General features: G+C 43.1%; 1 protein-coding gene and 1 long non-coding RNA gene across 15 annotated transcripts in view; one reads left to right on the top strand and one right to left on the bottom strand.

Moving 5' to 3' along the window:
* Positions 1–14,124: 14,124 nt before the first annotated feature.
* LOC109498725 lies at positions 14,125–21,719 on the bottom strand. 10 transcript variants are annotated; one of them, XR_006596273.1, is made up of 4 exons: positions 21,580–21,707; positions 19,440–20,448; positions 16,013–16,217; positions 14,125–14,473 (listed from the first exon to the last, which is right to left on the bottom strand). It is a non-coding gene; the product is annotated as an uncharacterized LOC109498725 (long non-coding RNA). The 10 variants fall into 10 exon arrangements; XR_006596274.1 differs by lacking the exon at positions 21,580–21,707 and adding an exon at positions 21,436–21,565; XR_002155599.3 differs by lacking the exon at positions 19,440–20,448 and having other exon boundaries at positions 16,013–16,172; positions 21,580–21,719.
* IRF2 (interferon regulatory factor 2) overlaps positions 16,917–27,135 on the top strand; it is a 91,191-nt gene continuing 80,972 nt past the window's right edge. The window contains exons 1-2 of one of the 5 annotated variants that reach the window (XM_045055211.1): positions 21,862–22,054; positions 22,168–22,325. Coding sequence is in view for 1 of the 5 variants with exons in the window: in XM_019828250.3 (XP_019683809.1) it covers positions 22,389–22,445 (57 nt within the window). In the remaining 4 variants the exon portion in view is untranslated. Of the gene's footprint in view, positions 17,043–21,861; positions 22,055–22,167; positions 22,326–22,363; positions 22,446–22,790; positions 23,550–27,135 lie in introns of those variants that run through there. The other 4 variants (XM_006930565.5, XM_011281380.4, XM_019828250.3 and 1 more) reach the window with 4 other exon arrangements.

Genomic DNA, 27,135 nt, shown 5'->3' with positions numbered 1-27,135 from the left:
TTCAGCAAACTTTTCTTGCAAAGGGCCACCTAGTAAATAAATAATAGGTGAGCTGTTCAGTCTTTTTGTTTATTTATTTTGATAGAGTAAGCACCAGCGGGGGAGGGACGGGGAGAGAGGGGGACAGAGGATCCGAAGAGAATTCTGTGCTGACAGCAGAGAGCCCCAGGCGGGGCTCATACTCACAAACCAGGAGATCATGACCTGAGGCCAGTCAGACGTTTAGCGGACTGAGCCACCCAGGCACCCCCAGTTGTTCAGTCTTAATTGCAGCTACTCAGCCCTTTGTAGTTTGAAAGCCGCCCTGAATAAGACATACACGAATAGGCATGGCTCTGTTCCAAGAAAACCTTGCTTATGGACCCTGATATTGGAATTGCATATCATTTTCACGTGTCACCAAACATTGTTCTTCTTTTGATTTTTTCCCAACCTTGTAAATGTGTAAAAACCGTATTTAGCTCAGGGGCTGTGCAAAAGCAGGTGGTCAGCTGTTTGCCAGTGGAAGTTTGCCCCCCCCCCCCCCCCGCGCTAAGGCACGGTGAGTGAGTGAGTGGGAGAGAGGGTAGTCCCAGATGAAGTGAGAGAGAGCTAAGTAGGTGAGGGGCCAGACCGCATGCAGAGATTTTGTAGGCCATTGAAGGGAGGGTGGATTTTATTCTAATTGCTATGGGAAATGCCTGGAGGGGATTAGGCAGGAAAGTGACAGGATCTATTTTAATAACACTCGGGTGCATCTGAGTCCAGAATGGACTGTCAGGAAACCAAAGGAGAAGCAGAGATAACAGGAAGGCACCTTCTCCAGCAGACCAGGCAGAGATGGTAAAATACCAAAACGGAATTCGATCCTCAACCTCAAAGGGAATGAATGACCTATCAGGATGATAGGGTGTTTCAGCATCTAGCAGAGGGGCCTGGTACGTAGTATTTACTCAGTAAATTCTAGTTCGGTACAACTTCCTTCCTTCTTTGGTGGTCAGAAAGCTGGGAATATTGGTTTGGCCTAAGTCTCTCATAAAAATGGGTCCTTGTATGAAAAATCGATCCGATCGTATCATGAAAGTGAACGTTTATGTTTTGTTAATGACTCAGTGATAGGATATGTAGGTACGGGGGTGCTTGGCGTGTGTGTATTCATATTTTGTTGAGCCACATGAAACAGCTAAAATGTTTTTGCTGATTAAGGTCTCAAGATCGATGGCCTTATTGTTGCCCTGAAAACACATGTCATCCATTTAGTTGTCCTCATTAAAAGTATTCATATGTCAGGGGCGCCTGGGTGGCTCGGTTGGTTAAGCGTCCGACTTCGGCTCGGGTCATGATCTCACGGTCCGTGAGTTCGAGCCCCGCATCGGGCTCTGTGCTGACGGCTCAGAGCCTGGAGCCTGCTTCGGATTCTGTGTCTCCCTCTCTCTGACCCTGCCCTGTTCATGCTCTGTCTCTCTCTGTCTCAAAAATAAATAAACGTTAAAAAAAAAATTCAAAAAAAAAAAGTATTCATATATCAAGAACATTTAAAAAACTGTCTGTAGGTATAGAGAGAAAAAACAAAGCAAAAACTAGTCTGTGTGTGCCATTCCATTTTCTCCCAATCTCTTGATCTTTCCTGGCATTGAATAGAAATAAAGATATGAAAAATGCCAAAGAGTCAGAAATTTGTCTGATATTGACAATTTGTCAACTTGGAAAGGGGACAAATCACCCAGAACCCCACATGGGACCACGGAGGCCCATAAAGTTGGGATGAAGCACGATAACACTCTAACCAACCCAGAATCTGGGTATTAAACGAGATAACGTAGACAGTTGAGGGTGAAACTCCTACATCTCTTTGATTTTGCGTACCTTGAAAGGCAGGGGTGGTTAATCCATGGTTAGTCATATTATATATATGGTGGAAGCATAAAAATGACCATAGTTCTTGGCCTCCAAAGGCCCTGCAGGAGAATCCTTCCTTGCCTCTTTCCGTTTCTGGTGCCCCCAGCATTCTTTGGCTTTTGTACCACAAGTGGTGCAGTCTCTGTCTTTGTCTTCACAATACTTTTTGCTCTGTCCGTGGGTCTTCTCCTCTTCTGTCTTTCATTACGACGCTTGTCTTTGGATGTAGGCCCACCGGGGTAATCCCAAATGATCTCATTTCAAGATCCTTAACCGTGTCTGCAAAGGCCCAGGTTCTAATAAGATCATAGTCACAGGTTTGGAGTGTTAGGACATGACCATGCCTTTTGGGGGGCCGCTATTTAACCCATTATGACAGTGGACTCTGTCTCTTTCAAAAGGTTACTCTAAGGGATCGGCAGTATAATTGGCCTCCATGCAACCTGCAGGTTGATACATTGCCCTAGAATTATTTCCTAATTGATTCTAGTAAGTAAATCTTGTCTTTTTAACTGAGTTCTGAGTTTTGTGTTCACCCCAGTTTTGTGTTCATGCTTTTATTTATTTATTTATTTTTTAATTTTTTTTTCAATGTTTATTTATTTTTGGGACAGAGAGAGAGAGAGCATGAACGGGGGAGGGGCAGAGAGAGAGGGAGACACAGAATCGGAAACAGGCTCCAGGCTCTGAGCCATCAGCCCAGAGCCCGACGCGGGGCTCGAACTCACGGACCGCGAGATCGTGACCTGGCTGAAGTCTGACGCTTAACCGACTGTGCCACCCAGGCACCCCATGCTTTTATTTTTTAAGTTTTAGATTGTTTAGTGTTTTTATATTAATAACAATACTGCCTTGAGTACCACATGCCCTAGTTTATATCTACCGAGATAGTAATACAATGAATATCCATATCCAGAGATGCTGGATTAAAGGGTACATGAAGTTTACGTTAAGGTATATATCATCAAGTCGCCCTCCAGAGGGGTTGCAACCAATTTTCTGTCCTACAACCAGTGTGTAGGAGCATCTGTTTACCTTGAACTTGCAAATAATTATTTCCTATCAGGTCTTTTGATCTTTGCCAAGATCATTCATCAAAAATTCTTATTTTAATGATCATTTATTTAATTATAGCTGCAGCTGTTTTTACATATCAAGTACCCATTTTTTCTCTGAAATATCTGTTTATGCATATGCCAATTTTCTATTGGAGTTTTTATCTTTTTCTAAGTAGACTGGAAGAAATCTTACTTATTTTCTATTTCATAAAGACCTTGTTTTATATGTTGCAAATATTTGTTTTCAGTTTGCTATTTGTCTTATTATTTTGTTCATATTTTTTCCTGTTGAACTTAAAAATATTTATATGTAGTTAAATTTATTAATTTTTTATTTGATGATTTCCAGGATTTGGATTTTACCCATTCCAAGATATTTTCTTCTTATTGTTTTACAATATCATTTAAAAATTTTTGATTTCCATTTTCTGGTTTTTAAAATGTCACTTTATTTATTTAAACAAACAAACAAACAAACAAACAAACAAAGAACAGTTCACTTATGTCTTCCAACTCCCATACCATGACTCTGTCAATCACCAGTTTGTTCTCTGTATCTATGAGCTTGCTTTTTGTTTTATTTTAGACTCCACATATAAGAGAGATCATATAGTATTTTTCCTTCTCGGTCTGACTTATTTCACTTACGATAATGCTCTCGAGGTGCATCCGTGTAGTTGCAAATGGCAGGATTTCATTCTCTTTAGTGGATAAATAGTATTCCATTGTATACATACCATAATTTCCTCATCTATTCATTCATTGACAGATACTTAAGTTGTTTCCATATCTTGGCTATTGTAAATAATGCTGCAATGAACATGAGGGTTTACATATCTTTCTGAGTTTGTTTTAATTTTCTTCAGATAAATTCCCAGATGTGGAATTCCTGGATCATATGGTAGTTCTATTTTGAATTTTTCAAATAAGTTTTATTTATTTATTTATTTATTTATTTATTTATTTTGAGAGCGAGAGTGAGAGAGAGAACACGGGAGGGGCAGACAGAGAGGGAGAGAGAGAAAATCCCAAGCAGACTTCGCACTGTCAGCACAGAGCCAGACGTGGGGCCCGAACCCAGGAACCATGAGATCATGACCTGAGCTGAAATCGAAAGTTGGATGTCCAATGGACTGAGCCACCTACGTGCCCCTGTATTTTTAATTTTTTTTGGGTGTTTGTTTTTTTAATTTTTATGTATGTATGTATGTATGTATGTATTTATTTATTTTACATCCAAGTTAGCATATAGTGCTATAATGGCTTCGGAAGTAGTTTCCAGTGATTCATCCCCTATGTATGACACCCAGTGCTCATGTATTTTTAATTTTTTGAGGAACCACTGAACTGTTGTCCAGAGCAGCTGCACCAGTTTGTATTCCCACCAGCAGTGCGCCAGGGTTCCCTTTTCTACGCATCCTTGCCAACACTTGTTAGCTCTTGTCTTTTTAATACTAGCCATCCTAATGAGTGTGAGGTGATATCTCATTGTGGTTTTGATTTGCATTTCCCTGATGATTAATGATGTAGAGCATTTTTTCATGTGTCTGTTGTCCATATGTGTATTTTCTTTGGAAGAAAATGTTCAGATCTTCTGCCCATTTTTAAATGGGCTTGATTTTATTTTTCTATTGAGTTATGGGAATTCTTTATATAGTTTGGATATTAGCTTCTGACCAGATATGATTTGTGATTATTTTCTCCCATTCAGTAGGTTGCCTTTTCATTTTCTGGATGGTTTCCTGCTGTGCAGAAGCTTTTTAGTTGTAGTTCCAATTGTTTAATTATGCTTTTGCTGCTTTTTATATTGAATTCATCAATCTGATTACTAACTGGTACCGTTGCCTTCTGGGCTTGCAAAATTCTGATGAGAAGTCTGCTTTCTTCTTTATTTTTGTTCTTCTCTACATAACATTTTTCTTCCATGTAATATGAATCTTAAGATTTTTCTCTTTATCATGTGTTTTCAGAACTTGATTAAAATATGCTTTACTGTGTTTTTTTGTTTGTTTGTTTTCCTTAGGGTTTGCTGAGTCTCTTACATCTGCGGATTTCATCAAACTTAGAAAGTTGGGGGTCATTATTTCTTCAAAAATTTTTTTCTGGCCTCCCTTCTCCTCTTTCTGGGGCTTCAGTTATGCATGTGTCAGATTGCTTTGCATTTTCCCAAGGATCACTCGGTCCCTGTTTATTTCTTCTTTCAGTATTTTTCTATATCTCTGTGCTTAATTTTGGATAGGTTTTATGGCTATGATTTCATATTGCCTTGTCTTCTGTATCTAAACTGCTGCTGCTAATCCTACCCAGTGAATATTTTTAAAAAGAACTTTTATTTTAGAAGATTTTGGGATTTACAAAAAATTTGCAAAGATAGTACAGAGTGTTCCTGTACACTCCTTATGCAGTTTCCCTTCTTGTTAATATCCTTTTCTATTACTGTGGTACATTTGTTACATAGTGAGCCAACATTGATGCATTACTATTAACTGAAGTCCGTACTTCATTCACATTTCCTTAGTTTTTATCCAGTGTCCTTTTTCCCATCTAGGATACTACATTACAGGTCCTATTATGTTAAATCATCACATGTATCACGTCTCCCTAACCTCATCTAGGCTGTGATAGTTTCTCAGACTTTCTTTGTTTTTGATGATCTCGACAGTTTTGATGAGGTATTTTGTGGAATGCTGCTCAGTTTGGGATTGTCTGATGTTTTTTTCTCATGGTTAGATTTAATGTATGTGTTCTTTAATGCGGTGGTAACAGATTACTCCAGATTTAGTGGTTTGAATAGCACAAATGTATTTCTTGACAATTCTGGATGTCAGAAGTCTGACATGGGTCTCCCTGGACCCAAATCAAGATGTCAGCATGGCTGTGACCCTCCCTGGCAGCTCTTCGGAGACTCTGTGTCCTTGTCTTTTGCAGCTTCTAGAGGCCGTCTACAATTTCTTGGCTGGTGGTTTCTTCCTCCATCTACAAACCTAGCAGCTCTCTGACCCTTCCATACCTCTGACTCTTTTTCCACTGTCACATCTTTCTCTTTGTCTCCTGACTACAGAGCCAGGAGAGGGTCTCCACTTTTAAGGACTCCTACAGTTAGATTGGGTATAGCCAGGTAATCTAGGATAATCTCTCCATCTAAAAAAATTTTTTTTTAACGTTTATTTATTTTTGAGACAGAGAGAGATAGAGCATGAACGGGGGAGGGTCAGAGAGAGGGAGACACAGAATCTGAAACAGGCTCCAGGCTCTGAGCTGTCAGCACAGAGAACGACGCAGGGCTCGAACTCACGGACCGCGAGATCATGACCTGAGCCGAAGTTGGCCGCCTAACCGACTGAGCCACCCAGGCGCCCCTAATCTCTCCATCTAAAGTCTGTACCCTTAATCTCATCTGTAAAGTCATAGGTAATATATTCACAGGTTCTGGGCTTTGAAAGGTGAACATTTTGGGGGCCATTATTTTGCCTGCCACATTGGAGTTACGGGTTTTGGAGAGGAAGACCACAGAGGTAAAGTGCCATTCTCGTCGCATCGTATTAAGAGTATATGCTATCAACCTGACTTACCACCCTTGATGGTAATTTTGATCACCTGACTGAGGTAGTGTTTTTCTGGTTTTTCCACTATAAAGTTATTTTCCCCCTATTTCCATCCTGTACTCATTGGAAGGAAGACGCTTAAGGGGTAAGAGCTATGCCCTACATCTCTGAGGGAGAAGTAACTACATAAAATTATTTGAAATTCTTCTATATGAGTTATTTGCATTAATTTATGTATCATTGATTTGTGTCTGTGTGGACTCATAGATATTTATTTTATACTTTTGTTATAATCCAGTATTTCTTCGTTTTTTGTTTTGTTTTGTTAAAATTGTTCAGATATAGGGCTTTCATTTGGCTCCTGTGTCCCTTTGACATATCTCCATCATTTTATTTTTTGAGGACATCCTTACCTTCTGGCACCAGGCTCATCTTGTATATTCCTTGCCTCAGCCCTAGACTCTGTCATTTTTACAAGGAGCCCTGGTTTCTTCTATTGGAGAATGGATTCGGATGCCAAGATCTGGGTCTGGGTTCATCTAGGCGAACTTTCTTTTTATCCTAGAAATTTCGTTTGATTCTTCTTGATATCTCCCGTGTATTTCCTCTTTAGGTTCATATTTTCCTTTAAGTATGTGTTCACAATTATAACAGCTTCAAAAAATCCTTATCTGCTGGTTCTATCATCTGTGGCTTTTATTTGTGTCTGTTCTTGTTGCTTAGTTTTTTCTCACTTTGATTACGGGTCATATTTTCTTACATCTTGACGTGTTTAGTAATTTTTAATTAGATTGTAGACATTGTGCATTTTGTGTTGTTGAATGTCTGGATTTTGCTTTTTGTCTTACCTTAATAAGTTTTTGGCTTTGCTTGAGCAAGCAGTTTTACTTGGATATCAGCTTTATCCCTTTAAGACTTGTTTTTAAGCTTTGCTAAGACATACAGAAAATAGCCTTTACTCCAGGGATTGTTCAGCCTTACCTAAGAGGCATAAATGCCTTGGATGATCAGTAAGACTTCTCCATTCTGCCTGTTGGAGATTTGGTCAATGCCAAGGTCTGTGTGAGCTCTGCGAATATTTAGTTTGCCAGTCATTCTTTGTCTAGCATCTTGGAGTACTGGTTTCCACATGCCTGGTTCAGTACTCAGCAAACACTAAAGGGGACCATACAAATTTCTGGACCATTTTTCTATATGACTAGCTCTTTTTTGAGAACTCTGCCTCACAACTCCCAGCCCCTCAGCCTCTCTGACCTCTCCTCTTTGTTTCCTTACTCGTTTTCCTGGTTCTGTTCTGTTTGCCCCACTCCCTGCTTCCCTCCCCCCCCCCCCGCCACACCCTACATCACTGCAACTGCGGTGTGGAAATTGCCTCCAATAGACAGCACAGTGCTCACTTTTTTGTTTCCTTTTCCTTAAGGGTTCTAGTCCTGTGTAACCCTCAATGCCTGAAAACAGTTGTTTTTCATGTTTTGTCCAGGTTTCTGGTTGCTGGCTGTAGGAAGTCAAGTATAGTCCTTGTTACTTTTTCATTACCAAACTGTCTTTTTAGTTCTTTATTTTGATGATAAACTTGATACAGATCTGCACATATTGTGCTAGACAGTGGGGTGCTTTTTAAATTGGGAAAATCATGTTCCTTAAAATGTCCTGAGGGATGTTATTATGCTTTTACTAATTTTCTGTCCACTGTTATCTTAATTTTCATTTTCTGGAATTTCTACTAGATATTGGATCTCTTTGATTGAACACCCAGTTTTCGTTTTTTTCTATTTTCCATTTCTCTCTTATTTTATTACACTTTATGTGACATCTGTTTGACTTTATCTTCCAATTATTCTATAAAATTTTTAAAATTCTGTCTTATTTTCAATTCCTAGGAACATTTTCTGGTTCTTTAATGGTTCCTTTTTATATCATTGCTCCTAGTTTATACAGGCAATATCTTTTCTCATATCCTTAATGATGTTAATGCAAGTTTTTGTTTTTTTTTTTAAAGTTTCCTTTCCTGCATCATCTTTGCTGCAGGAATTTGTTATTCTGTTTGTTTTCACTGTGGTTATGTTAAAGTGTTCACTCTTTTATTAATTAAAAAAATTTTTTTTACATTTATTTAATTTTTGAGAGACATAGAGAGACAGAGCACAAATTGGGGAGGGGCAGAGAGAGGGGGAGACACAGAATCCAAAGCAAGCTCCAGGCTCCGAGCTGTCAGCACAGAGCCTGAGGTGGGGCTCGAATTCACAAACCGTGAGATCATGACCTGAGCTGAAGTCAGACGCTTGACCCACTAAGCCACCCAGGCACCCTAAAGTGTTCACTCTTAAGATTAAGGTACCAAAATGCTGACCCCACCAGGAGTTCTTTGGGCATGAGCTAATACACTGGTGGTCTTCACTGAGGCAAACTGTCGGGGGAACAGTTGGTTTCCTGCTGAGGCTGTCTATATGTCACTGTTTGGTGACACAAGGGTGGATAACTGTAGGGATCTAACTGCTCCTTATTTGGACTTTTAATTTAATCCTGCTGCCCCTGCCCAGTTTTTTCCTGTTCCGGTATCTTTTCTGGGTTCTGTATGGAAAATGAGCTCACTTCCCATAGAGATCCCTCCAACTCTCTTTTGCAGGCGTTAAGGTCTAATGTTCCTTCTCTTTGCTTGGACTTTGTTCCTTGCTCTTTGTTATTCCTCTTTCCAAAATCTGTTTATATGTTGTGGGTATGGATACTACTTAGTTTCCTAGTGATGGATATACATTTCTGTTACCTATTCTCCCTGAAATTTCTTGGTGGATTTTGACAGAAGGTGGTTGGGTGGGTATGTCCTTACTCTGCTCTTCTAAACTTAGGAATCTTTCACATTTTTATCACAGAAAACATGACTCACCATATTATGGATTCCTAGAATTCCTTTATTTTGTTTAATTAAAGCCTAAACTTGGAGGTAAATTGAATTTTAACCTAATTTGGGCTTCATGTTGGCTAATGGGAAGAAATAAAGCATATAGTGGGAGGATCAGAGCACACAGCATCACACATCTGGATAGAAATACTAGGTTGGTGCACAGGTGTTTGCCTGCATGAGCACAGGCTAAACATCTGGACATTAGCTATTTTCTTCTTTGGTTTCTACCAGCTGTTTGGTATCATGGAAGACACAGACTTATAATCAAAGTGACTTGTGAGTGGCATGCTAAGTTGACAAATAGGTTGAGGGGACTCTTCTCTACGTCCTGAACATGACGATGAATAGGTTCACCTCCATCATCGTATCAGCCTCCCTCCTGCTGCGTGCCCTAAGAGGATCCAAGAAATTCACGTCTCCAGGCACTGATCAGTGACTTTAACTTTTCTCTTTCATTTCTAAGGAATCAGTTAAAGTATCGCAAGAAAACAGTTTTCCATCTACAGTTTTAGAGGCTGAAGATCTGACTTAGAGATCTTAGTAAATACACATGTTTCTTCCACATGTTGGATCTAGGAGTCTTCCTCCCCACCCCCATCTCTAATTTTTGATGGAAAAGGCTAATTTCCTAACTCTACCAATACATTTAATGTGCAATTCAATATGATTCCTTTGGTTTAAACACAAAGCTAGCTTGGACTATAGGACCAGATGAGTTTGTTAGATGGGTGTTCTCTGTGGGATGAGAGGACATTTTAAAGTCTGAAAGCTTCTGTCAAGGCTTTTTAAAGCCAGCTATTAACCATACACACACACACACACACACACACACACACACACTTTTAATCACTCTATTTTTAATCTATTCTTTAAGGTACAGCTCAAATCCTACTACCTCTGGAAGTCTTCTGAGCCTTTCCTTTGGTAGTCTTGGCTATGCTTTGTTGTCTACTATCTGGAACTGTTCATTTTTGGGCTGATGAAAGTGTCATGTTGATACAATGGACACCTATCTCCTGGTGAATAATTCTTCAGAAGTACAGAGAAAACTGGACTAAGCGATTCACTTTTTCTGAGGCCACTGAATTAGTATCATGGACTTACAAGTAGTATTGAGCAGAAATGAATACAGCATTTTCTTAAAATGTATTTAGTGGGCCAGACTCCATTACTTGCTTGCTTCCTTCCTGTGAGTACCTCCAGCCGGCCTGGTGGGAAGCCATGCTGGTTCTTTAAGATGATGTTGGAGGGTTCATCAGTATAAAGCGGAGAACCCTTAATGAGAGTAGGGCTCATGCTGGAGTGAGGACAACACCCTTTATTCCCACATTTTTACGAATCTTCCTTTCCATTTAGGGAGGAGAGACATACAGAAAGGGCTAAGATGGGCCATTCCCACAGGGAGAGTAGGCAGATCCCAAAGGGAACTGATGTGACTGCCTACTTAAAAGTGTCTCCAGTGTGGGTCTTTTGGTGGCTTTGGATTAAAGCCCTTTTGGCAGAAGGCCCTTGGAGTGACAGTCAAGAGAAAATCTATTTATAATTAATTATCCAGGGTAGTTCACACACACACACACACACACACACACACACACACACACTACCTTAACAAAACAGAAATCCGAAATCAAAGTGATTTTAATTTTTCTCTTTAAACTGCTCTGTATTTCCAGATTTTCATTTTAAAATTACCATTTTTTTCTCCATACAAAGATTAAGAAAAAATTAGTAACCCTCTTGTCCTCAAGGTGACCAGTATCAACAGCTTTGTATATATACCTTTATCCTTTTGAATTCAAACATTTTGGGGGGGGGGGACAAGGGGGTCACTGTTGTCTTTGCAAAACTGAGATCCTAATAGGAACACTGCTTTGCATCCTGGTTTTCATTCTTTAAAACACATTCCAGTCTCCAGAAAGTTTTAATGTGTTCTTTTTTATTTGTGCATAACATCCCCTAGAATGGATCAACTATGGTCTATTCAATCATTTAGTTACCGATAGAGAGTCAAGCCCTTTCCAGTTTTGTCACCACAAATAGGTCTGTATTGCTCAAATATTCTACTATAATCATGTAATACTTATATTAGAAAACAGCATGTAAAATATAAAAACGAGAGAGATAATTAGAGTCAAGAGGCACGCTGGACCTGTTTGCTGAACAAACAGGTAAATAAATGTATTAAAATGTTACCTGGGAGCAGAGCCACATAGCATTTCTGTCTTGAAATAATCATTTCATTGTGGGCCCTGTCTCCCAGTGTAGCCAGCACAGGCCTTGAGATCAGGAACCACACCTCTTTCCTCCTGGTCTCTTCCAAATTGCAGAGCACAGCCCTGCAGAGGGCAGGTGGTCCTAGACCTACCCAGTCCAATGTGCTCTAACAATTTCCTTGGAAAACAGCTATTTAGATTTCAGAACGAAAATTTCCCATGTGTATAATGTTACAAGACTGGATTCCCAGGCCAGCCCACAAATTCTTATTTTAACCCAGAATGAAGGTAAACGATATACTTACATTGTTATAGTTTCTTTTTTTTTCTGTGGTAAAATATTTCTGAATTCCAAATGAGCATCTGTATGCAGAGAACCCTTCTCTACTGTGTGTGCGTGTGTGTGTGTGTGTGTGTGTGTGTGTGGTGGGCAGGGGGAGGGAAAGAAAAAGGAACAGCGATTCTTTCCTTCACTGCCCTCAAATGAGATGTTTTCTCTCCCCTTCTGCTGATCTGGTCGTATGTGGAAACTGAGCAAGCAGAATAGGAAATAGGATGACTAAATACGAAAGTGCCAAAGAACGAAATGCAAAAAGGACAAATTTAACATAAAAGTTGGATATTTTTCTTAGAGTCCCCATTCATATTTGAGATCTAAGAATTTGAATTTGATTGCTAACAATATACTAACTGAAATCTGCATATAAGTGAAATAAAAACTTATAGAAAAGATACTTTAGTTGTTACAGAGTTCTCTTAATTCGTTTTCTTTCTCAAATAGCATATTTAAAACATAATGTGAATCAAAGCCAAAGTTTATTTAAATATTAATGATCATGAGATGTATTACTTATGAATAGCTATTGATCTGGACACACAGTGATTTATAAGTTTGTTTTTACATGTTCATTCGGAGAGTCAATGTTTGAACTAAGATAAAAACACAGATGTGTTTTTAGATTTCTTTTTTTTTTAAATATGAAATTTATTATCAAATTGGTTTCCATACAACACCCAGTGCTCATCCCAACAGGTGCCCTCCTCAATACCCGTCACCCATCCTCCCCTCCCTCCCACGACCCATCAACCCTCAGTTTGTTCTTGGTTTTTAAGAGTCTCTTATGGCTCCCTCCCTCTCTAACCTTTTTTTTTTCCCTCCCCCATGGTCTTCTGGTAAGTTTCTCAGGATCCACATAAGAGTGAAAACATATGGTATCTGTCTTTTTCTGTATGACTTATTTCACTTAGCATAACATTCTCCAGTTCCATCCATGTTGCTACAAAAGGCCATATTTCATTCTTTCTCATTGCCAAGTAGTATTCCATTGTGTATATAAACCACAATTTCTTTATCCATTCATAAGTTGATGGACATTTAGCCTCTTCCCATAGTTTGGCTATTGTTGAAAGTGCTGCTATAAACATTGGGGTACAAGTGCCCCTATGGATCAGCACTCCTGTATCCCTTGGGTAAATTCCTAGCAGTGCTATTGCTGGGTCATAGGGTAGATCTATTTTTAATTTTTTGAGGAACCTCCACACTGTTTTCCAGAGCGGCTGCACCAGTTTGCATTCCCACCAACAGTGCAAGAGGGTTCCCGTTTTTCCACATCCTCACCAGCATCTCTAGTCTCCTGATTTGTTCATTTTGGCCACCCTGACTGGCGTGAGGTGATATCTGAGTGTGGTTTTGATTTGTATTTCCCTGATGAGGAGCGACGTTGAGCATCTTTTCATGTGCCTGTTGGCCACACAGATGTGTTTTTAAAAATGAATGTTTTGATAAAATAAAAGATTAGGAGAAACTACATAACATTTGTAGGAAGAATCATCTTCCGTGTAACTTAAAGAGACATAGTTCAAAAATTCTTAAAAGACTGTAGTGTAAAATATAAGGTCTATTAATCAGTGCTTTCTTTTTTGAAGTACTGTGCTAGCTAAAACTTACAAGTTATTTATATAAAGATCATATATCAAGAAATAATTCTCTGAAATTGCCTATTAAATATTATTTAAAATATTACTTTAATAAAAGTAAAATCTATTCTTAAAAATGTTAATTTTTCCACAGGAAAAAAATTAGCCATAGTTCCATCACTCAGAGACAACCACTGTTAATGTTTCGATGTGGTTCTGTTTGGTCTTATTTAATAAAGATATCTTTGGGGTGGTTATACTGTGCATATAAAACATTAGGGAGCTGGCTGGCTCAGTCGGGTAAGCTTCTGACTCCGGCTCAGGTCACGGTCTCGCCGTCGGGCTCTGTGCTGACAGCTCAGAGCCGGGAGCCTGCTGCGCATTCCGCGTCTCCCTCTCTCTCTGCCCTTCCCCTGCTCACTCTGTCTGTCTCTCTCTGTCGCAAAAATAAACATTAAAAAAACCCATTTTCTTTTTACCCTCAATGCGGCACAAATATTTCCTACTATCCTATTTATCTTAAGTTCATCATAAGCAAAAATACCAACAAAAGGAACAGTTTGTATGTGGGAACACACGGATAAGTCTTGTGAAAGATGACGGGATTGCGGTAATGTTTCGCCAGTTTCTCAATGAGGGAAAAAGTTTTGCCCAAAGGTGTCATAAAAGCATGACCTCAACTGCATACATGGAAACAAGAGGTCATGATTCTGTTGGTTCTGCATCACTGCAAAGATGAGAAGTTCTTATCAAAGATGGGAAAGAGAAACAAAGAAAAACGGGAGACAATTGAGCACGTTGATGATGACCTTATATGTGGGTACCTCTCATGTGGCTGGTTCCACTCTATCAATGCGTACAACCACCTCTGTCGCTTGGTATCCGTATTTCTTTCTCTCCTTCAGTCTGAACGCCTTTCCACTCATGGTTGGTTGTGTTTTCTCTCTTATCTCCAGTTGTCTGAAAATGAAATAAAACGAACAGCCAGTTTTTGTGGCTTAGTTTTTAAATGAAAAAAAAAATTTTTTTTTTAAAGCAACAGAACCTTTTCCCTAAATGGAATCTTACCCAGAACCTCAGTATGTAAAACAGAAAAAAGTGGACCTTTTTCAGTCATCAAGGAGGGAGTAGTGCAGAAACCAAGATCCACAGCTTGAGGTTGAGAAAATATGTGATGGGCTGTTTAAACCAACATTTGCTTTCAACTTACAAAACGTTCAAGGCAAACCATGGAGTTTTACTTATGCTGATTGTTCTGCCAACAAAAATTCAGTTTTGTGAAAACGATTTATTACACATGGAGTTTCTGACAGAAGAAAAAGATCTGAAAAATTTTGGAAATCAAAAAACTTGAATACATTTGGAGCCACTGAACTTTGGAATGAATATTGATTTTGTGGTGACCGAACCTCTGAAAATGATCACTGTTCACTCAAAACAGTCTGAGGAAATTACCTCAGTTGAATATTTCTTCTCTTTTTCCCTCTTCCTTAAGGGAAGTTTCTTGAGGGGTAAAGAGAATGAAGAAAAAACTTACTTTATTTTTGCAGATGAAAGTCAGAGAGAAAGTTAACAGGAAATAAATATTTTTTTGCTTTTTTTAAAAAAAAATTTTTTTCAACGTTTATTTATTTTTGGGACAGAGAGAGACAGAGCATGAGCGGGGGAAGGGCAGAGAGAGAGGGAGACACAGATACGGAAACAGGCTCCAGGCTCTGAGCCATCAGCCCAGAGCCCGACGCGGGGCTCGAACTCACAGACCGCGAGATCGTGACCTGGCTGAAGTCGGACGCTTAACCGACTGCGCCACCCAGGCGCCCCTTTTTTTGCTTTTAAAAAATGTTTATATTATTTATTTTGAGAGAGAGAGACAGAGAGACAGAGAGACAGAGAGACAGGGCCAGACAGAAAAGGAGAGAGAATCCCAAGCAGATTCAGTGCTGACAGCATGGAGCCCAATGTGGGGCTCAATCCTATGAACATGAGATCAAGACCTGAGCTGAAATCAAGAGTCGGTCTCTTAACCAACTGAGCCACCCAGGCGCCCCATAACAGGAAATAAATATTTTAACTGAGGAATTAAAAATGAATATAAAAAGACAAAACTGTTTCGGAGGTCATAAATGTGTTGTATCTCCTTAGCAAATTCAACATATAAGGGAGAGGGGAATGAGAAAACAGTTGTAAATTCTCCTTAGAAACCAACAAATTAAGAAATCCTTGCATTTCACTGTTGAGGCGACAATCGGGAAATTTATAACATGACCTTTTAAAACCACAGAACCTGTGGAAATCTTCCCATTGATGGCAGAATAAAGTCCAAACTTCTCCATCTGGTGTCTGCTCACCTTGCCTCTGCCCAGGGCCTTCTTTCCCTCATTTATAACTCTGAAGTCACACATTCCTTCCATTCCCAGAATTTGCCAGACCCTTTTGCTTCTTAGGGCCTTAGTCCCCCACTCTTTCCTCTGCCCAACGGCTTCAGCGCATAATTGGTACCTGTTACGTGTTGAATTGTGTCCGCCACTCCATTCATTTGTGGAAGTCATAACCTTCAGTACTCAGAATGCGACCTTATGTGGAAACAGGTCCTTGCCGATGTAATTGAAGATGAGATCATCCTGGAGTAGGGTGGGCCCCGAATCCAATGACTGGTGTCCTGATAAAAAGAAGTCTGGACTCAGGTGCATTCCCCAGAGAACACCTGGTGAAGACGAAGCAGAGATCAGAGATCATTTGCAAGCCAAAGAAGGCCCAAGAGTCCTGGCAAAGCACCGGAAGCCAGGAGGCATGGAGCAAATCCCTCCGTAGGCCTCACAAGGAACCGACCCTGTGACACCTGGATCTCGAACTACCAGCTTCCTAACTGTGAGACAATACAGTGCTGTTATTTAAGTTGCCCAGTGTATGGTCCTTTGTAATGGCAACCCCAGGAAACGAATACCTTCAAGCCATTTTCTCAGGGGAACCTTCCCTGACCACCTAGATTCTGCCAGTGTTTTCAGGGGGGAGCTCTTGCTTATTTCATACAGTTAATCTGTAACTATGTTATTGGTTGGTTTGTCTGTTGACGTCACCCCCACTGGAATGTAAGGTCCGGGAGAGCCAGGGCTTGTCTCCTTCCTACTTCCTTCACCGCAGCTCTCAGTACCGGGGGCATGGCAGGGCTGGGCACACATGGGCGGGAAATGTCACCGACTCACATCAGAGGCTAAGGAGGCAGCACCAGGAGCCGGTGTGAATTGTCATGTACTTTTGGATTTAGTGGAGATGACTTTTTTTTTTGTTTTCCCCAAGGAAGTCAGAGACTTAAAAATACTCTCAATCCTTTGTTTTATGACACTCTTCTGTCTTTCTGACTGGCAAACTTCCAAACATTTTCAAACAGTGAAAGTGCGTCATTCGCAACGCTAGGAAGTTTGGGGAGAAAGAGAACAAACACACTGGCATCGAGCTTCACAGGCTGTGAGGAACTTGCAGAGAAAGAGAGGAAACTGTAACAGAAAATTCGCCAAATGATCCGGACCCAGTGAGTCTTGTGGTTTGCTGAATTTATGTTAAAAATTTGAAATGTATTTGTTCAAAATATTTTTAGTGCTTGAAACTATTATAGTAGTTCTTTCTAAAGAACTTCAAGGCAGAGCTTTGGACACCTTTTCCTTCCGAGTTTAAAAAAGGAAAGTACTACTTTATCATTTGGCTATAGTAATGGATATTTCAAAGCTATTTGGGATGGAACAGAGACGTTTTAGCAAAAAACAATTTATGAAGTTTTCAAAATTGTAAGCTTTCCTTGTAGACAAGAAAATCTCTCTCTCCACACCCCCCCCACCCCGATACACACACACATACAACACATACACACACACCCTGGCAATTTTTTTTTTTAATTTTTTTTTCATCATTTATTTATTTTTGGGACAGAGAGAGACACAGCATGAACGGGGGAGGGGCAGAGAGAGAGGGAGACACAGAATCGGAAACAGGCTCCAGGCTCTGAGCCATCAGCCCAGAGCCCGACGTGGGGCTCGAACTCCCAGACCGCGAGATCGTGACCTGGCTGAAGTCGGACGCTTAACCAACTGCGCCACCCAGGCGCCCCAACCCTGGCAATTTTAAGGAATATTTTTCCCTGACTTCATCAGAGTAGGACAAAATTAATATTTATTACGAAGGAATGGGCAATATATGGCTCAATTTAAATTCATGATTTTCAGAGAATAATTGCAATAAAATGAACCTCATTTCAGAGTTTCCAGTAACATGGGAGGAACAATTACGTGAGGTAATAGTCAAGAATTTCTCCGATTTGATGCTCTGATCTTTGAACTTTGATAGAAGGCTTTTTCAATGTCCTTACCGTTCTGTCTCTACTAAAATCTAACTTGACTGTATATTTATTCAGTGTAGACTTCACAATAATACTTTTTGGAGGGCAGAACTGTAGTCTATGGGTCTGTATGAGCCAACTGCTCTTGCAAGTGTGGAACACTCATTTCCTATGATTTTATAATCCCCTGAATAACACCATGGAGGAGAGCCTCTGCGGCCAGGACAGAGTGGGATCAGTGATATGGTGGAGAAAATTGGGACATCAATTGACAGATGGATTATGGGCTACTGATTTAATCCTAACTATACTCAACACTTTAGTGAGTAAGCCATCATATTCCATGTTCTTAACTCTAATATACAGTTCTAAAAGCTGTGATGATAGGTGGAGGTGATGCTGGGATACTGGGATGATATAGTGGAAACTAACATGCCAATTTACTAGACTCTAAGAGACCTTCCTGGGAGGCAGAGGTTTCCAATGGTTTGGGTTCAGTGCTGTAGTCCCAGTGCTGTGAAAAGTTTGTGGGCACTTAATAAAGTCTGTTACTTGAATGATTATTTTATGAAACTATTCTTGGTAGAAAAATAAATTAAAAACCCATTTGAAAGGAGAGATCAATCACTATGTGTCCAGCTGATCACTGCTCTTACTTAACTTCCTTGAAGAGAAATTACTCCTAATGCGTGCAGGTGGATCTTCTTTTAGGAGGTTCTATTCCACCGGCGAAATATTAACATGCCTCACTCAGGAGATCACTCTGGTTTCATTATAGAAGATTGCTTGAACGGTGGTTTTTGCATTAGACCTAGGTGTTTGGTCAGAGTTCTTCAGTATGGCAAAGGTTACTTTTTTCAGAGACTTTCAGAAAGGTTGCATTTCGCTATATCGATCCCTTTTCCACAGAGGTTTGTGACTGTATGTATCTCATCAAAGAGCTGAGAAATATTTCCTGACTGTGTATATCAATACCATGTGGACTTTGGGGGCGTATTTAAACTTTTGTCTGCAGTGATACGTCAGCAAGGTCATAAGAACTGAGTGAAATTCATTCTATGCTTTATGTGTCTAAGGGCCTGAAAAATTGGAAACAGTACCCATGCCTCAGGGAGCTCCAGGAGGGGCTCAGGAAAGGCAGGAGTCAGTGATCTCTGCCAGTTTCCTGGAGGGTCAGTGAGGTGACACATATACAAGGTTGTCGGGAAAGATGTGATGAGTTTAGTTTTAGACATGCATGATTTGTTGAACCCGAGGAACATCTAGGAGGTAAATCACCCAGACGTCAGAAGCTATACACTTTGGAGCTATTACCAAATAGAGATATCTGAAGCTGTGGGCATGAGTGAGAGCACTCAAAGAGAAAGCAGGCGGAATGAGAAAATAGAAGGGTTTAGGATGGAATGTCTGGAAACACCGTACTTTAGGGGGCTGGCCGCAGAAGAGGAGCCAGCCAGGACATAGAACAGGACAGAGGAAAGTCACCCAGGCACCCGGATGGGCACTGCTACATGGCACAGAAAGACGGAGTCGGTGAAGGCTGGAAACAGCCCTTTAGAAAAACTACGAGAAGGAAATACATAAAAACATCAGCACCTCAGTTCCCGACCGCTGAGATTCCAGGTGGCTTATGTTTTTCTTTCAACTCTTCGGCATTCTGTACAACGAGTATCGGTCACCGCATGTTAATAAAAGACTCTGATGGAGTCTAAAATATTTCATGAGAAACAAAAGGGCAAGGAATTATTCATTCACAAGCATTTATTTGAGCGCCTGCGTGCAGGGCACCATGCTCAGCATAAAACAACAAACAAGAGGATGGCTCTGTTGTTTCACAACAAGGAGTGGCAGCTGGTTTGCCAAGGGCTTGTGGGGCCCTGGAGCAGGAGATGGGGCTGGGAAAGTACTTTGGTGCCAGATTATACTGATTTTATATGTTTGTTAAATAATACGGATTTTATTCTGAAGGCTAGGAGAGGTTTTTGAGGGGTGGAGTTAGGGTTGGAACGCGCTTTATTTGGAGTTGATTTTCTACTTAATTGGACAGTAGTGTGGCTGCTAGCCCCGAGGAGCACAACCTGGGAGCACAGCTGGAGGCGGGTTCATCACTGAATGAAGGCAATACAGGGCAGATGGGGAGGGCCAGGACCGGATTTGGGAGTAGTAACAAGCCAGCAGGATGCTACCGATTGAATGGATGCTGGGGTTTTTAACTTGGGTCTGTAGGTGGGCAAAGAGTGACAACCGCCCTACATACTTTGTATAGGACGACTCCAACTGCCTGTCGTGGTCACTGTTATATGAAATAGGAAAGCGAGTAGCTATGGCAGATGGTATTAGAGGCGAGAGGATGAGAAGGAATGTGTGTATCTATTGCTGAGATCACGTAGAAGACAGAATCCTAAACACTCGGCTGGCTGTCTCCTAACCACACAGGCGTCTTCAGATGCTTTCTTTTTCCAGTCCCTAGAACTCAATACTTCTGTGGCAAAGAGGGATGTTGGAGTTATGTTTTTAGAAAAGTGTTTGCCTGTACATAACTATGGCCTCCCAGGAAGGGTCTTTCTTTGTTAGATCAGTTTGGGAGAAGCTGATTAAACTGCACCTGGGGGAAGAAACAGGTATAATTAGATGAGAATTGATGCTTTTAAAGCAAAGGACCCCCCCCCCCCCGCCACCCCTCCCCAGCGCCTGGGTGGCTCAGCGGGTTAAGCGTCTGACTTTGGCTCAGGTCACGATCTCATGGATTGTTCTGCTGTCAGCACCAAGCCTGCTCTCTTGGAATCCTCTGCGCCTCCTCTCTCTGACCCTCCCCCCACTCATTCTTTCTCCCTCCCTCCTCAAAATAAATAAACTTTAAAGCAAAGTCCCCAAAAGGGGTAGGTCCCAAATGAACTGTATTAGTCTGAACTAACACACCCTGAAGGTGACAGGTGCTGTACCTGTATTCTTGCATTTTATCATTTATCCCCATTTCACAGCATTGAAAACTAAGGCCTTAGGTTATGCAGCAAGAGGGAGCATGCCCAGCTAATAAGTTAAAAGAGGCCGGATTTGAATCTGGCTGGAAGTGCCACAGTACAAAGCTTCCCTCCTGGACCAGCCACGATGAAGACATCTTGAAATACAATTAATTCACACCCTCGCGCATCTCATCCTGCATTAGGTAACTTCTGTTGCACTGGCGAGAACTCAGTCTGGAGTGTGCTGTTGTTGACGGACTAGGGGAAGGCTTTCCTTATCGCCCCCAAACAGAGCGCCAGGTGGTGCCCGAGATGGCAGCATCTTTCAAATGGTTCCACCCTCAACCACTGATGAGGGTTCAAAGAAGGTTAAGGTCGCCAAGTCCTCGCTCGGCCCAGTTCTTGAATTAATATCTAAGTATTGCTGTCTCGTCAGTTCCTTTTATTCTTTTGAGGCGGGCAGCGTTGCAGAGTGAATTTTCATCCGCTCTGAACACAGCGGGGCTAAACACCACTGACACCTGCCCCACCAACAGGCTGGCAAGAGCCCCTTGGCTCCCCCTGCCGCCCTCCTCCTCCTTCCTTCCCAACCTTCAGGTAACCCTGAGGGTGGAGGGAGGGTCGGGTACCTGCTTTCCTCTCCTACAGCCGCGAGCTTCGGCCCTGAAACGAAGCGGGCTCCCGGTCGCCCCGGGACCCCCACGTCCCCCCACCCCGCCTCGAGTGTGAGCGCGGCGAGTGTGAGCGTCCCGGTGTGCCAACGGCAGACTCACGAGCAGCCGCTTGTTGCTCCCGCCGCCGCGCCGTGGGGAAGTGAAAATGAAATTGACTTTTCCGAGAAATGATGAAAGCGGCTCGGCCTGCCAATGAACAGCCGCGGCGAACTTCCGCACCTCCCGGCCGGGCCGCTCGCGCCCTCCCTCCGCCTCCACCTCCGGGTTGCACAAGCTTGAAACAAACACTGGGGAGGAAGGGCGGAGGGAGGAGGGCGGAGGGGGGAGGCGAGGGAGGGAGGGAGCCAGGCAGGGAGGAGGGCGGGGGGTGGGGGGATTTCCAGCCTCAGCTCTTCGCAGTTTCCTCTCCTTGTTTTGCTTTCGATCTGGACTGTTCTCAGGCAAGCCGGGGAGTAACTTTTAGTTTTGCTCCTGCGATTATTCAACTGACGGGCTTTCATTTCCATTTCACACACCCTAGCAACACTTAAACCTTGCGGAATTGTATTGGTAGTGTGAAAAAGCACACTGAGAGGTAACATTTTTTCAAATAATAGTTGTGACTGTGCGTGTGTGTTTTTCTCGAGGGCATGTTTGTGAGGACTGGAGGGGATGTGTGTGTGCGCGTGTCCTGATGGTTTGACACAGTGTTTTGCAGACGGAGAATGCTGGGGTTCATAAATATTAATGCCGATTTTTGGAGGAACAGTCGGAGCTCTTACGGATCATCTGATTTTAGGGGAAGCAGGTTCTGCTGCTGTTGCTGCTGCTACTGGGGCTGCTGAGGCTGCAAGGAGGAGGAGGAGGTAGAGAGGGAGGAGGAGGAGGAGGAGGTTGGTGGAGGTTTAATTTCACTTTTGGATTTGCAGATGCGGAGAGGTTGGCTCCATGGACACAGACCTGCTCTGTGTGATTCTGCGCCCCAGGTGTTGTGTGTGTGGGTGCAGGTCCGCCGGAGTGGGGCCTCCTTTTAAAACAAAATTACCGTGTGCATGTGTGTGCGTGTGTGTGTGTGTTTACAGACGCCGTGGCCACCAGATCCGAAGGAGGGGAGCGGGTCCTTCACGGTGTCCGGCGGCGGCGCCTCTCTCCGGGCAGCTCCAGCGTGAATAAGCCGGAGCCCGCCGTCCACCCGGCTGCCTGCGCCCCGCGCCCCGGCCGGGAGAGGCGCCTGGCGCCGCGGCCAAAGGAAACTTGGTGGGGCGCCCCGCGGCGGTCCCAGGGCTCGCCGGCCCGCGGGACTCGGGGAACGGTCGCGGGCGTCGGGTGCCAGCGGCCGGGGGGCGGCGGGCGGGCTCCGAGCGGGGGTGGGCGCCGGGCCTGGCCGGCACGCCCGGCTTCCCGGGAGCTGGGCCGCTGCCGCCACCGCCGCTCCGGAGGGACGCCGCGTCCTCCTTCCCGCCGGCCAGCGTCCGGCCTGGCCCTGGGGCTTTGTCACTGCACTTGTCCAGGCGCGCGGGGGGTTCCGGCGGCGCGTCCCGGTAGGGCGCCGCGCGGAAGGGGTCATCCGCCCCGGCCGCGGCCTAGCGCCGGGCGCCTCCGGGTCCCCGCAGGCGCCCCCGGGCCGGCCTGGCGCGCTGGGCCTGACCCGCCTCGGCTACGGAGCGGGCGAGGTGGGGGCGGGGAGCCTCCGGGGACCGAGCGGCGCCCTGCTGGCAGGCGTGGGGGCGGGCGTCCCCTGGGGGTCCTGGGGCGCGCGGGCCGCGGCGGGGTGGGGACGCGAGTGCCCGCCCCGCGCCCTCCGACCCCGCTCTGGGCGCCGAGTGGCATTCGCCCGCCGGCCGAACGTGGTTGGTGCACGGCCGTGGCCGCCACTTCCTTTCCGCCTCGCGGGCCGGGCTCGCCCACCGAGCGCTGCCCGCCTCGGCCAATCGTGGCGCCCGCCCGCCTGCGGCCGCGCTCAGTGCCCCGGCCTGGGGGCCGGCCCGCGAGAGGGGCTCGGGAAGCCTCCGCAAGTTCGAAGGGCCTCTGGAGGTAACTCAGCCCCCTCGCCAGGACGCGCCGGCATCTGTCTTTGGCCCCACGTCTTGGTACGTTTGCCGCCCTACCCCCTTGCCCGGTTAGAGGGGGAGAAGGGGAGGAGGCTGGCAGCCCGGGCCGGGCGCAAAGACAGTGTTCCGGGCACCAGGTGAGGCGCCCGGGTCCGTGGTTGTAGGCAGAAGCCTCGGTCACCGGCTGCAGATGTGCCCCCTGGGACTGGCAGGCGAGGTTGCCACATTTTAGCGGCGTGGCTAGCACTCATTTTCAGTCCCAGAGTAGAGTGTTTGGAACTTGGGGACATGTTACCCGCTCCGTCCCTCCTCAGCCCCTCCCTCCGGTGCGGGCGGTGGGTTGTGCTCCTCGTCCTTGGTTACCGGCTGGGAAGAAGGCAGTGTTTCTAAATGAGGAAAAGTGCTGGCCTTTGCCTTCTGCCACTGGCCTCCCCGTTGCTGTGACTCGGTCTGCTTTTGATGAATGGCTAGGGAGGGTGGAGGATAGTTACATTTCCTGTTGTGGATTTTCAGGAATCACCAAGGTTGCTGTCAAGCCTGCAGTCATTTATTAGTTTTCAGCCCGATTGCAAGTAGCATTGGAACTTAGGAGCCTGCACTTTTTGGTGCTTTCAGGGCAGGTGCAGGAAGGGGTCTGGTGACAGACTTGAGTTCGAAAGGTGGATCGTTTTGATGTTAGACAGACGCGCGCTTCCTTGCCAGGACCTTGAGGGTGATCCCTGTTTCACGGCAGCTTGCACGCAGATTCAGGATTCTCTCCTTTTCTCAACGCCCATCCTTCCTTTTTTGGACGGGAGAGGGATGGACATAGAAACCTAAAAAGTCTTGGGAAACTTGTCTTTTCTAAGGAAACCTCGGAGATGGAATGTTTAGAAATTAAACTGGCATTGCTAAGGGGTAATCTTGGAACATCTATCGATTGATGTGGCAAAGTCCGGAATGTCGCTGTTATTAGTGAATGATTATAATTTATAACAGCCTGTTGTGTAAGAAGTTAGATTCTGGCCTCTTAGATTCAGGAGCCCTGTTCTGTGATGGCTTGTAATTCCTTCTTAATATTAAACGTTTATATATTTCATCCAACGCGAGTTGTCTTTTTTTCTTTTGATCTTCAAAAGTTCAAGATAATTTTGCCTAGTTCAGACTGACTTACCTGTAAAAATGTCACCGTAATCGAAAGTAAGAGTTTGTAGTTAAATTGGAAGCAAATTGTGGCAAAGAAATGGTTGTGCTAAGCGCAGCTCTGTGAACTATGGCCCCACTTTTCTCTTAACTGTGCTTTCTGAAGTGCTGTATTAGGCAAATATTCAATGTGCTAAAGCTAGTTGAGGGTGTTAAACTTACAACTAGTCGTGGAAAATTTGAGACTTTGGATGTTTAACTTGAGATGTGCATCCATCGTTCTTTCATGGTACTTTTGCAAGGGCATTGTACTTTTATTCTTAGGATTATCGAATATAAGCTCTGTGGTTTCGAGAGCATTTTCACACAATTTCCTTTTGATAGAGAACAGAACTCTAAATGGGGTATCTGGGACATGGTTCTGGTTTGTGCTTTATACCAAAAAGGACTCAGAGCAGATAAAGGACTTTATTTATTCATTTAATAAATATTCGTGAGACATTCACTATGTGTCAGACACTGTGCTAGGCTCCGTGAGTTCAACTGGGAACAGGAAGACAACCTCCTTTACCTTCTTGAGAAATTGCTTGTAGTTGGTGAGCTGATAATAACACAACGAAAGGATAAATAACGGTGATTGCCTTTTGGGGTTAGTTCTATGGAAGGTGATAATAATACTTAACTGCATATCTGATAGGGTTGCTTTGGGGAACAGATGAGATACTGTGTATGAAAGAAGGTTGTATAAGTTACAGCAGTCTACAAATGTGTGAGGCATTAACTTTCAGAATTCCGTCATTATTATTAATGTGAAAAAGCCAGGAAATCAAGACTGTGGATTAAATACTGGCATTCTCCTACAGAATTTTCAGCAAAAAGGGATTTACTTCTCCTGAGAGTATAATATGGGTAATGGCAAGGAATTAAACACAGAATAGCTATTTTATGTAAAGCATCAAAGAATTTAACAGTGAAATATAATGTCAGTGAATTTTTTCCTGTCAGAAGAGAAGTTAGATGGTATCCATGGAGACCAAATGATATGGAAATAACAGTGATTGGACTGATGTCTTTCTCTCTCCCCCCCAACCTTTCTCCCTGCCTCGCGCCCCCCCCCCCGCCCCCACATATGTTATAAATCTTCTCAGGCTCAGTATGCTTTGGTCTGAATTTTCTTCACCATTGCTTCACACTCTTTAAAAATTCATTATTTTTATTACAGGTATGCCCCTAGCTAATTTTAGCATTTTGCTGTAACACCTTTAATGGGAGCTGGTTAACTTTCATTTATTGAATGCTTACTGCGTACCCAACACTATGTATGGGAAAATAAATAAAATAGACAGTATATATATGTAAAAGTATATAAAGTAGGGGCACCTGAGTGGCTCAGCTGGTTAAGCATCCAAGGTTATGATGTCACAGTTTGTGGACTCGAGCCCTGCACTGGGCTCTGTGCTGACAGCTCAGAGCCTGGAGCCTGCTTCATATTATGTGTCTCCCTCTCTCTCTGTTTCTCCCTCTTCTGCCCCCCCCAAAAATAAATATTAAAACATTTTTAAGGTATATAAAGTAATACATAAAAATAATATAACTGCTATGAAGTGTTAGTTACTATTATATATATTATTATACTATATTTTTAATATAATAATATATAATAAAACCATATATTATAAAATAAAATATATAATAAAATATATAATAAAAATATATAATAAAATCAGTTCTTTTCATCTGTATGGGATACCATATTCTTCTCACATACGGTCAGAGGTCAGGGCTTTCTGCCCGTTTGCCCCCTATGTGCCCTACTTTTGTCCTGAGTGAGGTCAATATTTGGTGGACAATGTCTGTCCAAGGTAGGGTTGAGGGTTGGCCCTCAAGGGGGTGGCTGGTTGGAATGAAAGTGAGGAAGTTTGGATAAATCTTGATTTTTTTTTTTAAAGATTGATAAATTATCCATAGGTTCCAGATTTAAACCTGAAGCCAATATTTTATATAAAATACCTAGGGAAAAACCCAAGCAGGAAATCCAGCCCTCAGGCACCAAGCTCTATATGCTCTATAATTTCTATATAATTTCTATTATAATTTCTATAATATAATGAATAAGATAATACAGTTTTCACTGGAGAGGACTCCGCGAGGCCCCTTGGGCTGCACCTTCGAGCATCCTTTTTAAATGATTTTCTCCCTCTATGAAATAAATTGTGTTTCCTTAGGAAGACTTGGATTTCTGTTTTTATTATTCAGAATTGTAGAAGACTTCTGGTGAGAACTCCTGATTGACTTGGGAGAAATAGCATCTAGTCTGGTTGATCTCATTTCGGCCCGAAGTAGAGAACCTTGACGTTTTAGACCCCAGACAGCCTTTTTTAAGACAAACTCCTGGCCCCTTAGGTTTTCTGAGTTCTGAAACTAGTACAGAACCTCTGCTGGTGTTCGGCGTTGATAAACAAAACTTGAGTCCAGCAAAAATGTCCCCGCTCCCTCCTGCCCT

Source organism: Felis catus, chromosome B1 (assembly GCF_018350175.1).
Source record: "Felis catus isolate Fca126 chromosome B1, F.catus_Fca126_mat1.0, whole genome shotgun sequence".
NCBI lineage: Eukaryota > Metazoa > Chordata > Mammalia > Carnivora > Felidae > Felis > Felis catus.
This window is presented reverse-complemented; position numbering and strand designations above follow the sequence as displayed.